Source organism: Budorcas taxicolor, chromosome 1, assembly GCF_023091745.1.
Source record: "Budorcas taxicolor isolate Tak-1 chromosome 1, Takin1.1, whole genome shotgun sequence".
Taxonomy (NCBI): Eukaryota; Metazoa; Chordata; class Mammalia; order Artiodactyla; family Bovidae; genus Budorcas; species Budorcas taxicolor.
Genome location: NC_068910.1, coordinates 217,302,658 through 217,315,362, shown reverse-complemented (window position 1 = coordinate 217,315,362; position 12,705 = coordinate 217,302,658). Strand labels below are relative to the sequence as shown.

General features: G+C 50.4%; 1 protein-coding gene across 1 annotated transcript in view; it reads right to left on the bottom strand.

Moving 5' to 3' along the window:
* Positions 1 to 1,938: 1,938 nt before the first annotated feature.
* The window catches only part of GALNT15 (polypeptide N-acetylgalactosaminyltransferase 15), a 44,285-nt gene continuing 33,518 nt past the window's right edge, over positions 1,939 to 12,705 (bottom strand). The window contains exons 6-10 of the mRNA XM_052648452.1: positions 11,259 to 11,453; positions 10,416 to 10,547; positions 9,947 to 10,051; positions 6,026 to 6,169; positions 1,939 to 4,072 (exon numbers count right to left, since the gene is read on the bottom strand). Coding sequence (XP_052504412.1) covers positions 3,926 to 4,072; positions 6,026 to 6,169; positions 9,947 to 10,051; positions 10,416 to 10,547; positions 11,259 to 11,453 — 723 coding nt within the window. The 3' untranslated portion in view covers positions 1,939 to 3,925. The remainder of the gene's footprint in view (positions 4,073 to 6,025; positions 6,170 to 9,946; positions 10,052 to 10,415; positions 10,548 to 11,258; positions 11,454 to 12,705) is intronic.

The following is a 12,705-nucleotide window of genomic DNA, read 5'->3' as shown; positions in this document are numbered from 1 at the left end:
ACTCATTTGAAAAGACCCTGATGGTGGGAAAGATTGAAGGCAGGAGGAGAAGGGGATGACAGAGGACGAAATGGTTGAATGGCATCACTGACTCGATGGACATGAGTTTGAGCAAGCTCTGGGAGATAGTGGAGGACAGAGGGGCCTGGCGTGCTGCAGTCCATGGGGTCGCAAAGAGTTGGACACGATTTAGCAACTGAACAACAACAACAATTTTCAAATATGACACTGATCTGTTTGGGCTGAGCTTGTAAACTATCACAGGGAGTGAAGTAACCACGCCAACTCTGTTCTTAACCCAAAAAGAGTCAGGTGACCTGCTTTGATGTCATGAGAGCATGGCATATTGGTATAATGTAGAGACTTTGGTGATGAGAAAATATCGACATCCCAGACCTGTGCAAAGATCTACCACACCAGCAAAGATCCTCACAATATTGAAGCCATGCTAAGGACACACTTCCCTATTTAAAGAGCACGTTTCACAGCAGAGGAGGTTGAAACTGCAGAAACATTGACGTAAAGTGAAGTCGCTCAGTTGTGTCCGACTGTTTGCAACCCTATGGACTGCAGCCCTCCAGGCTCCTCCACACATAGGATTTTCCAGGCAAGAGTATTAGAGTGGGTTGCCATTTCCTTCTCCAGGGGATCCTCCTGACCCAGGGCTGGAACCTGGGTCTTCCACGTTGTAGGTAGATGCTTGACCATCTGAGCCACCAGGAGATTGCAGAAACATTGGAGATTGGCATATAATTAACAAAGAAATAGCAGAGGGTTCTAGAATGCTGGAAATATCACCTCCTTAGTTATTGTGCTCAACATAATTATTGAAAATATGCCCAAATCCAAGTGTTTGAACAATCAGGGCAGGACTTGTAGGCGCTTTGGGCTTTGGCCCAACAAGCTGCATTTCTAACAGAGCCTTTATGGAACAAGCATCAGCAGCGTCCACAATATGTAGGGCTGTGCCCATCACGCAGCCCACGGCAGTGTCCGGATTTAGTGACTGGTCACAGGTCGTTTGGTGCCCAGCTGGCTTTTTCACGGCCTCTCAGTGCAAAGCGGAAGGCTCCCCTTGAGGTGGGCACAATAACGTGACCTCCAATGATGTCAAATTCTGGCACAGTGACTGACACATGATCAGCTCTGTCCTGGGGGACTTTCTGATGTTCGTGGGAGTTGCGATTCTAAGTTGGCCAGTGGGATTAATGCATTGAGACCAAAGAGGAAATAGATCAGGGCCCCTCTAGGGATGACATCTGCTTTCGTTGTGAAATAGCACAAAGAGTGTTGGACTCTAACGTTGTTGGCTGAAAACTCTCTGTTCCCACAGCGGGACAGCCTCAGGATATTAGCAGAATTTGTGTTGAACATAAACAAGTCTGAAAGAAGACGATGGTGGCTGAATCTCTTCTTTCCATGGGATGATGAATCTGCCTAGATCATTGCTTACTAATGATGGTGAATTCAGTCTTAAAACCCAAACAATTAAGTCTTACAACATTCAGAGTGAAACTCTTGGGAATCAAATCTTCTGACTGCCAGGGTTCTCCACTTTTAAACTGATCACTGTAAATAAAATCAGAACTGAGTCCATAGAGGAGAGGATTTGAATACTATTACTCTATGATGAGGAGAAGGCTGAATTTCTTTGAGAATTAAGTGGAGGCATCTGTTTTGTTTAAATTAAGGGTCTTTAAGTACCAGTCAGGGACTGAGTTGACAGCCATTTCTGTAATAAAGTAATAAATCATGGGGATGGTTAAGGAAGCAAGAAACACCACATTCTTACTTTGTTCAACCAATTAAGCAATAAGCCATCTGGGTCCTTTTGTAAATTACTGTCAAGTACAACTTATACAATTCAATTCAGCCTTTCATTTAATTATATTAATTTATTCCAGCAACTTTAAATACCAAACAATGCCAATACCAATGTTCATTTTTAAAACAGAAGTCTAGTTTAGCTTTTATTTTTTAACAATTAACACCCTTCCCGAGGTTGTCATCTGAGAATTTTTAGCACTGTTTCAGCCTCAGAATATAGGAGAATTTGTGTGGAACATAAACAAGTCTGAAAGAAGAAGATGGTGGTTGAATCTCTTCTTTCCATGGAATGATGAGTCTGTCTAGATCAGTGCTATCCAATAGGCCTGTTTTCATGATGGAATGTGCTATTATCTGTAGTCTCCCACACAGTGGCTCTTGAGTCCTTGAGATGTGGCCAGTACTGCTGAGGAACTGAGCCTAAATTTTCTTTAATTTTAATGAATTTATGTTTAGATAGCCACATGTGGCCAGTGGCTCTTTGCCCAAGTCTAGAGTGTATTCTGAGGAAGGAAAAATACAGCATGCCACTAACTTCAACAGGTGGAGAAGAGATGCATAGTTATGACGGATATTTTTGGAAGCCCTCACTTCCTGCTCAGTGTTTGTTATCTGAAACTCAGTGTTTGTTATCTGTATCCCGAGACAGCCCAGAGGAGATGAACATCTTTGAGGGGAGTTCTTTGACCATGTGAAGAGGGAACTCCATTTGGAAGAGAAATGGGCACCATTTTTTCTTAATCGCAGAACCAACCCCACTCAACAACCCTTAAGTCCCATTTAGACGGGCCAAGTCACAGCATGAGAGACATCCGGCTTTCACCAGCATGGACTCTGCCCTGAGGAAGATGTGTTCTTCCTATGGCTGAATGTTCAGATGTGGGCCCCTTTGGGGGTAGCCAGACATTTCCTGGGGGCTCAGACCCAGCCCTTTCAGCCTCATGGACATCGACACCCCGCTCTAGTTCCTCTCAAAGGAATTTTGACTCAGATGCTGGCATCTCCCTCCCAGGGAGATTTGCCTCTTTGCAAAAGTTGCTTGTTCTGATCCAGTCAACGCAAACTTGGTAAGAGGACATCAGGAGTTTCTCAACTGTACACACTTCTTTTTTGTGGGAGTGTTCAGTCTAAGCTGACCCAACACCAGTGACTATAGTGAAGTGTATTGCATGAGAATCTGATTATAGTTAATCAAGCTAGAGAACAGTGAGGGCAAGGGTGAATGGAGGTAGAAAGTCCCGAGAACATTCTCATTAACATGAAAACATCTTATCCCAGGTCTACTGACTCTTTGCAGCTGCTAGGCTGAGCTGAAAACTGGGCAGAAGTCTCTGTAACCCTGTGTTCTCTGAGTAGCTTGCTTCCTTCATCTGAGCTATGGTTCAACCAATGAACATGAAATTTGTCTTCATAAACTTATTCAAGTGTTTGGATGGCAGAACTTTGCACCTTCTTCACTCTTTCATTTTTACGGTTGTCGACACAGACAGCCCAAGGTAAGGCAGTTTAGAATAAACTGATCAGTAGGGATTTTGTATCCTGAAGATGTTCCCAGGCCTCTTTCCTTTGTTGTTGCTCAGTCGTGTCCAACTGTTTACGACCTCATGGACTGCAGCCCGCCAGGCTCCCCTGTCCACGGAATTTTCCAGGCAAGAATACTGGAGTGGGTTGCTATTTCCTTCTCCAGGGGATCTTTCCAACCCAGGGATGGAACCCACGTCTCCTGCACCGGCAGGTGGGTCCTTTACTGCTGAGCCACCAGAGAAGCCCCTTCTTTCCTCAGTCAGAGATAAAAGGAATTGCATACTGGTCAGTTGCGGGGGAAAAAAAACCAAGAATCTTCTGTACCATGCTATGATCATTTACCAGTGATGAAGACAATGAGACAATGGGTCCATATTTTTTGTCTAAAACAGACAGTGGCCTGTGAGAGAAAGGCAGGAAGAAAAGACTTTCCGTATTCATTCATGGAGCTGCGTCTCTGCTCTCGCCACCGCACACACCTAAAGGGCCTGCTTCGTGAAAGGCACGTGCTCCTGCAGTTCGCTTGGGCTGGACTGCGATGGCCACGCTTCTGTGTTCCTTCTGCGGGTGGCGTTCACCGTTCATCCACGGTGCTGACGTTGTCAAATCGCCACAGCTGGCTGGCTTTTCCATCGCACTCACGCAAGTACAGATCTTTATTGTTTTCCTGCACCACAGCTTCCATGCATTTCCCAGAGAGAATGTGAACAATCATTCCATTCTGAAAGGAGAGAAGAAAAGGAAAAAAAAATAAAGAAATAAAGAAAATCAGTCGGACCCTCACGATCAGTCAGCAAAGAAAGAAATACCTAAAATTTGTGCTAGTCATTAAGAGAATGATAAAAGTGTTGTCAACTGGCCTGATAGGGAATTGGAGTGTTTTGGCTACTTTGTAATATAATTTATGTAGCCCTAAGTTTCCCAGGTGGCTCAGTGGTAAAGAATCCACCTGCCAAGCAGCAGACACAGGTTGGATCCCTGGGTCAGGAAGATCCCCTGGAGAAGGACACGGCAACCCAATCCAGTGTCCTTGCCTGGGAAATCCCACGGATGGAGGAGCCTGGTGGGCAACGGTCCATAGGGGTGCAAAAGAGTCAGACACGACTTTGCAACTAAACAATGACAACAACAATATTAACATAAAACTTCCCATCTTAACCATTTTTAAGTGTAAAATGTATTCCTGTTAAGTATATTCACACTGTGTTGAGACAGATCTCCAGAACTTCTTCTTCCAAAACGGAAACTCAAAACCCATTAAATGACAGCTTCCCTTTCCCTGCTTCCTCTCGGGCCAGGTAACTACCGTTCTGTTTTCTGTTTGTATGAATCTGACTTCCCTATACACCTCATATTAAGTGTAATCATATAGTATTTGCCTTTTGGTGACCGGCTTATTTCACTTAGAATAATGTCTTCAAGTTCCATCCATGTTGAAACAAAAGACAGGATTTCCTTCTTCCTTAAGATGGAATGATATTCCATTGTGTGTACATAGCATATTTTGTTTATGTGTTCGTCAATCATTGGATTCTTGGGTTGCTTCCGCCTCTTGACTATTGTGAATAGTGTTGCTATGGACAGTACCTCATCTCTTTTTATGGCTGGATGAGAATACTTTTTTAAAGTCTTACTTTTTAATGCCTGAAAGATGCTGGGTATATCTTAGTCACTAATCTTTTACACATTATGCTTAAATGCTATTTCTAAATCTATCTTATCCAGAGGCCTTGCTTAGAATGATCCTTTACGATCATACATAAAGGGCCTTAACTTGGTTTCCAAGAATTCTTTGAGCATGTGTGGGGCCCCTGAGCCTTGGGTTCACTTGTCGCCAGAGCCCCAAGAGCTTTGTTCTCAACGTTTCTCGTGAGTTCAGCTTAAGTCTTAGACTATCTGATTTTCCTCTTTCACAGCCTGCTCTAAGAGCGCTGATGCATGGAGTTCTGATTAGTTATTTAACCTCCCTTATTTCCAAGCAAAAGGGGAAGATAAGACACTTAAAAAGATGTGTGTATTAATTTGTTTTTTCATGTACTTACACCCTAGCTCACGTCAGAAGGGATTTGAGGTGAAGGAAAAACAATGTAGACAGTTGTTTATACTGTCTCCTTCCAACCCTTAATCTGCCCACTCTGCCTAAATACTTAGGCTCCTCCTATTTCCTCTTTATTGGATACTGACCTCTGGAAAGGAGCTAGAGCCTCTCTCTGGGGTAATGGGAATTAAAGTCTTCTGAAAATGATGAAATGCTCAGCACGAAATTAGCAAAGGAAGAAAGTACGATCTACACCACCAGCTATGTGATTGTGGAACAGGAGGTGGGCCTTTCCTCTGCTCCTAAAAGCACACCACCAATGGGGTTTGGCAGCATCTGTAATGCACCCCACAGTCCTACTCGAGGCCTAAAGCTGATAAACTTTACAGCTAGGGGGTCTCCTCTTTCCAGTGCATGAAGACTGAGCGACACAGAGACCTGGGAAATTAGCACCTTTCTGGATGCCGGCGGATAACTCGGCTGCAAGGTCGGCTTCACCGCCCTCCGAGGCCTTAGTGCCAAACCATTAAGTTCAGCCCAGGGACACAGGCTAGTGCGGTAATACTTGACCTCTCGGAAGAGCCAGACACGTGCCCACCAGAGGCCCCATGAACTCCTCCTGGGTGGGTCACTCACCTCCTGGTGATCCCAGTGCTGCTGGTGGATGGCAGGGCCCCCCTCGGTGCAGTTCTGGAGAATCACCTGCTCTCGCCTGACGTCAAAGCACAGGTGCCCTGGGCCGCCGTAGTGGATGGCTCTCCGGCCCGTGTGCTCCAGGCGCTGGGATAGGGGAACAGCCGTTAGCACTGCTAGCAGGAGACCCTGTCCAAAGCTGGATAAGGGGAGGAGAGCTCACCGCAACAGGGCCAAGGTCTGGGGGCAAGCTTCAGATTCCGCCCGAGTCAGCAAGGCCCTGTCTCATAGTCAGGTCCACAGATACCGTGTTGGACTAGCTCTGACCTCTGACGCCGCCTCAATCCAGTTACCGTGACACTCACATTTATACATTCTGACAGTCTCCTCCCTTATTCTATTTCCTGCAACATAGGCGAAGCCATCGGGCTTCCCGCATAGCTTAGCTCATTAAGAATCTGCCTGCCATGCAGGAGATCCCGGTTCAATTCCCGGGTTGGGAAGATCCGCTGGAGAAGGGATAGGCTACCCACTCCGGTATTCTTGGGCTTCCCTGGTGGCTCAGCTGGTAAAGAATCTGCCTCCAATGCGGGAGACCTGGGTTCAATGCCTGGGCTGGGAAGATCCGCTGGAGAAGGGAAAGGCTACCCACTCCAGTCTTCTGGCCTGGAGAACTCCATGGGCTGCATAGTCCATGGGGTCGCAACGAGCCAGACAGGACTGAGCAACTCTCACTTTCCCTTTCAGGTGACGCCAGGAAGGATGCCCTGTGTTTTGTGAGGGTCCCTGGAGATTTCTCTTTGCTATAAACTTAGTTCCTTATACATAAAAGAGTGTGTTTCTTCTTATTCTTAATACAGCATATGGTGGATTCAGCTTAGCTAGTTCACAATTTTTCTGGATACAGAAGCCGATGCTAATCCCCACCTCCCCACCAAAAATCTTGGTGGTGGTTTAGTCACTAAGTTGTGTCTGATTCTTGCGACCCCAGGGACTGGGAACCTACCAGGCTCCTCTGTCCATGGGATTCTCCAGGCAAGAATACTGGAGTGGGCAGCCATTTCCTTCTCCAGGGGACTCTTCCCAGGAATCGAACCCAGGACTCACTCCTGCACTGCAGGCAGATTCTTTACCGACTGAGCTACAAGGGAAGCCCAAGAGTCTTAACGAACTCCAAAACCTAACATTCCTCTTGCACGAGGGAGACCATTATCCCTACTTGCAGATGAGGAAGACAAGACTCAGAGAGGTTAAGAAGCCTACCTGACGTCACACAGTCAGAAGCTGAGGCGCTTCCACTGTCATAAGGCCTCCTCACCTACCGCTTTCTCTCTGTCCTCTGGGCCAGGAGTGAGTGCCCATCGGTGTGTTCTAGAACACTGGTAGACAGTAAAACCAGAAGGGGACAAAGGGATCCTGATTGCCTGCTTCCCGACAAGTCCTGCAGGCCCAGGGCCTTCGCCTGGGGTCCCAGAGCCTCGCTGGTCCTGCCTGCAGGGCTGGACCCTCCAAAGCATTTTCTTGCTTTGGCCCCAGGCTCTCGGGGGCTTATCTGACTCGTTCCATCAGTATCTCCAGGAACTCACACTTTGTTGTTCGCTTTTAATAGAGGCCTTTGGGGTAGAAGAGCTTTATACAACAGCCCCATCACAGGCTGGAAGCAGAGAGACTTGGGGGCGGGTTAGACTTTCGAGGTTATCATCCAAGCTGTGAAAAGAAGTGAACCCACCAACCCTTGGCCAAAGTCACAGGGGCGTCCCATTACCTGGGCAGGTATTTGTGTGATGGGAATTTGAAGAGAAGAAACGCCCTCACACAGAAGAAGCCCTTCCTGATAAGCCAGGAGCCCACAGGATGCTGGAAGCGCCCTCCGCCTCTAACCTCCCCCTCACTCGTTGAGGATCTCCTAGTCTGTCCTGCCGGCCGCATGCGCCCACCTGCAGGACCTCAGGGTCAAGGAGACCCTCCCCCTGCGGGAGAGAGCCTGCCGGTGGTGTTCATCGTTCCCTTTGGCCACCCCTCGGGACATAAGGTGGAGAAGGAAATGGCAGCCCACTCCAGTATTCTTGCCTAGAGAATCCCACGGACAGAGGAGCCTGGTGGGCTGCTGTCCATGGGGTCACAGAGTCGGACATGACTGAAGCGACTTAGCAGCCGCAGTAGCAGGTCATAAGCTTCTGTTGTCCTGGGGTGGCCCGCCCTTCCAGCTACCCCAGGGTCCAGCCTCGCTGCAGAGGGAGCCCCCGGGAATCTGAGGATGGTCTCCAGCGCACCCGCCCCAGCAGAGTTGTTCCCTTCCCTTCCCCAGGGGCGTTTCCACCCTCTGCCTCCCTTCTGACTGTGGAGTGCAAGCCCTTCTCCCCGAGGGAGGAGTTTCACAGACCACATGCTCTGAGTGAAGCTGCTGCTCTGAGACCTGCAGCCAGCTGGGTGACCTCTCCTCCGGCAAGTGGGGCGGGGGCCACTGAGGCCACGAGGCTGTCTGCCCAAATCCAGCCTTTTCTCACACACACACACACACACACACACACACACACACACACACACACACACGGCTCTTGTATTGCCCTAAGAGCCCCCTCTGGCCTGGAAGTCTTGGCCCCCAGAGGCAGGACTCAGCGCCAACAGCCTGGAGTCTCAGGAACACAGTCACGAGTCACAGGTTTGATGGACGGTAAATGGGGGACGTTTTCTGAGGTCTCCTCACTTCCTCAGGGCTTCTGTGCCTATAGACCCTGCTTGGTCACCTACTGTCCCCATCTCTGGTTCTAGTTGGCTAATGGTCTTGAGCTGGTCTTGAACTGGTTTCAAAAAGGTGCCCTGGTGAGAATTTGCCTGCACATAAGTTTTCTTTGATCTCCGATTATAGATTTTTAATTTAAATGATGAACTTTTCCATTTTGTAAATAAGTTCATTTGCATCATCTTTTAGGTTTCACACATAAGAGATATCTTAAGATATTTGTCTTTCTCTGTCTGACTTACTTCATTTGGTATGTTTACAAAACAGGAACAGACCCACATTCAGAGAAGACAAACTTATGGTTACCAAAGGGAAAAAGGTAGGGGGGAACAGATAAATGAGGAGTTTGGGATTAGCAGACACAAACTGCTATATATAAAATAGATAAACAGCAAGGCCCTACTGTATAGCTCAGGGAGCTATAGTCAATATCCTGTAATAAGCTACAACAGGAAAGCATCCGAAAAAGAATATAAATATGTATATATGTAGAACTGAGTCACTTTGCTATACACCAGAAGCTAAGGCAACACTGTAGATCAACTACACTCCAATAAAAAGAAAAAGAGGGGATTCCCTCACAGGGCAGAGGTGGGGATTCCACACTTGCCCTGTCGGGGCATGGGTTTGATCCTAGTTGGGGAAGTAAGATCCTGCATACTGTGAGGCTTGGCCAGTAAGTAAACAATTTTTTATTTTTTTTAATGGGAGTCTTTCCCATGAATTCTGGATTTCCAGTGTCTTTTATGGTTTTGGATGACCTCGTGATGCTGGATCCACTTCCGCACAAGACAAGAGGCATGCCTGTGGCCGGGGCAGGCGCTCCTCAGTGAGAACGGCCGCTGCCCACCTCCCTGTGCCCACTGCCCCTTACCCACAGGGGTTCTGGAGACGCCTGCCTTGGTCGCCCCTGGGCTAGCCACCCTCCAAGCCTCCGTTTCCTTATCTGTCAGCCGAATGCACTGGCGAAACAGCCCGACCCTTTTCCTTGAGCTCAGAGGCTGGTTCTCTGACGGCTCCACATCTGGTCTAGGGGCTCGGGACAGGTTGGGGGCGGCTCACAAGAGTGGGGCCCCAGGCACAGACAAGGACGCGGGACCCGGGAAAGGAGAGGCCCCCAGGGGAAGAGAGGGGCATCGCGGCAAAGACGCCCTGGGGGTCTGGGAGCGCTGGCCACCCACCTGCTGCGGCTCACCGTCCCTGCAGGGGGCCAGCATCACGGCACAGCCCGGGGCCGCCTCTTCCGCCGCGCAGTCTGCGCAGAAGCCCAGTCCAGTGTTGTGGAGCTGTAAGCAGACACGCGGGGGTGAATCCTACCCTCCGCGCAAAGATGCCCTCTGTGGGCCGCATTCCCCTCCTTCACTCTCTGCAGTGATGCTCAAGGCCCACGTGCGGGTCACAGACGCGAGGGAGGTCAAGCTCAAACCAGCGATCCTAAGGGCCGGGCCTCCTGAAGGCCGTGGACGCAGCCCAGGGTGAGGGGCCCTGCGGCGGGTTACGGCACAGCCCAGCCATGCCCCGCAGGGAGGCCCCGCTGGGCCCGGCCTGGGTGCCCGGGGCGGGGGGAGAGCCTCTGAACCCAGGCCCTGGCCGGGAAGCCGCTCAGCCCCCTTTCCTCCTCCTCCGCCCTTTGTCTTTCTCATGCCTTGCCTTTCCGGAGAACCTGGGCCTGCGTTCCAGTGGGTACAGCTCGGGGTAGACGTTGGCCAGAAACCAGTGGAAGGTCCGGCAGCCCAGCCGTCTCTGCAGCTGTTGGCGCTCCGTGCAGTCCGGCTTCCCGGCCTGGGCAGGGGGGAGACACAGGCAGCGGCTTTACATCAGAGCTCACGCGGGGGAGGGACGGGGGTCTGGGAGGGAGCTGAGGGAGGCGGACAGCGCGCGTCACCGCGGGCCGCGTCCCGCGCCAAGTAGCATCCACGTGTCCTGCCAGCAGAACTGTGCCGAATGCTGGTGGGCCAGCTGAAAATGCCGTTTGTGGACATTTCATCAAATGTATGAAAGGTTTATTTTTCTGGGCCTTTGCGGGGAGGTCCTCTACGTTTACTTCTATGCTTCTGTTTGTTTCACGTCTTGGGGTAATTGCATAGCCCCGAGCACTTTCCCTGGGGTAAAAGGGCCCTCGGGGGCCCATCTCAACAATTACTCCCCACCCAGTCTTTCCTCTGGGCCCAGGATGAACGGCCGCATCCTTAGATGTGAAGACAGACCCCGCCCCACAGACACCGGGGGATTCAAGGCCAGGACCGGCTGTGACCGCGTCCTCCTCCCACTGCTCCCCTCGCCGCGCCCCCTCACCTCCTCCCCGAGACCCTGGGAGAGACAGAGGACAACCCCACCGGGAGGGGGAGCGCCTTGAGAGGGCCCCCATGGAAGTACCAGCTGGAAGCTTGTATTTGCCCTTCAAGGCGGATGGGGAGGTGCTTCTGGCCCAGCCTCCAGCACGGGAGGGGCCACTGGGTGGGCACAGAAGCCTCTGCTGGGCTCCCCCCTTACCTTGCTCAGGGACAAGGCCTCTGGACTGTGCTTGTAGAAGGTTTCTTTGAAGGAGTCCAGCCAGGTCTCAGCGATGCGGATCTTGTTCTGCAGGGCGGCCTCCCGCTCAAGCTGGGAGTGGGCATCTTCATTTCGGTAGAGGTGCCCCACCCGGGAGCAGGGCAGGATTTCCACGGAGCCTCCACAAAGCCAGGTCTGCCAGGAAAGGAGAAAACGCACACTTCTGTGCTCCTCTCCAGAGATGTGGGACTCGAGGGACCCTGGGAGGGGCTGGAAAAATGCCCGCAACCTCACGAGCGCACAGTGACGCTAGTTCTCAGGATGGAACAGAGCTTCCGGATCTGAGAGTTCTGCGCAGGCGGGTAGGGGCAAGGTGGGGAGAACGAGGGCGGTGGTCCCGGGCCGGGATCTGTGGGTTGAGGGGCCACACCCCGGCAACAATGGGAGACAGTGGAAACAGTGGCAGACTTTATTTTGGGGGGGCTCCAAAATCATTGCAGATGGTGACTGCAGCCATGAAATTAAAAGACGCTTGCACCTTAGAAGAAAAGCCATGAGCAACCTAGATAGCATATTAAAAAACAGACACTACTTTGCCAACAAAGGTCCATCTAGTCAAAGCTATGGTTTTTCCAGTAGTCATGTATGGATGTGAGAGTTGGACTATGAAGAAGGCTGAGCACCGAAGAATTGATGCTTTTGAACTGTGGTGTTGTCCCTTGGACTGCAAGGAGATCCAACCAGTCCATCCTAAAGGAAATCAGTCCTGGATATTCATTGGAAGGACTGAGGCTGAAGCTGAAACTCCAATACTTTGGCCACGTGATGCAAAGAACTGACTCATTGGAAAAGATCCTGATGCTGGGAAAGATTGAAGGCAGGAGGAGAAGGAGACGACAGAGGATGAGTTGGTTGGATGGCATCACTGACTCGAAGGACATGAGTTTGAGTCAACTCCGGGAGTTGGTGATGGACAGGGTGGCCTGGTGTGCTGCGGTTCATGGGATCGCAGAGAGTCGGACATGACTGAGCGACTGAACTGAACCCCTGAAACTGCCTGAACGTCCCTGCCCTGCTCCTGAAACACGTGCCCAGATTCAGCACTTGGAGGATGCATTCGTGCTGTTAACACCTGGCCTCTCCCAAGGCTGCTTCCTGGGGGGAGAGAGTACCCCTAGTGGCCAGGGAATCTCTAAAAGCTCGTGACGTCTCCTGCTGCAGTTACCAGGAGCCATTCGTGTGGAGATCGAAGCAAGCTCTCCTCAGTCCTTCCTACTTCTGGGAGTTTCCCTGCTCTCCACTCACTCCTCCTCCCAAGTGCCTAGAGTTCATCTGACAGGAAGTCTCTTATTCCCTACTTGGGAATTAAGAGGAAAGCGAAAACCTGCCTAGGATAGGCAGAACCTAAAGACACCAAGAAGGCAAACCACGGGCTTTCCAAACTGTG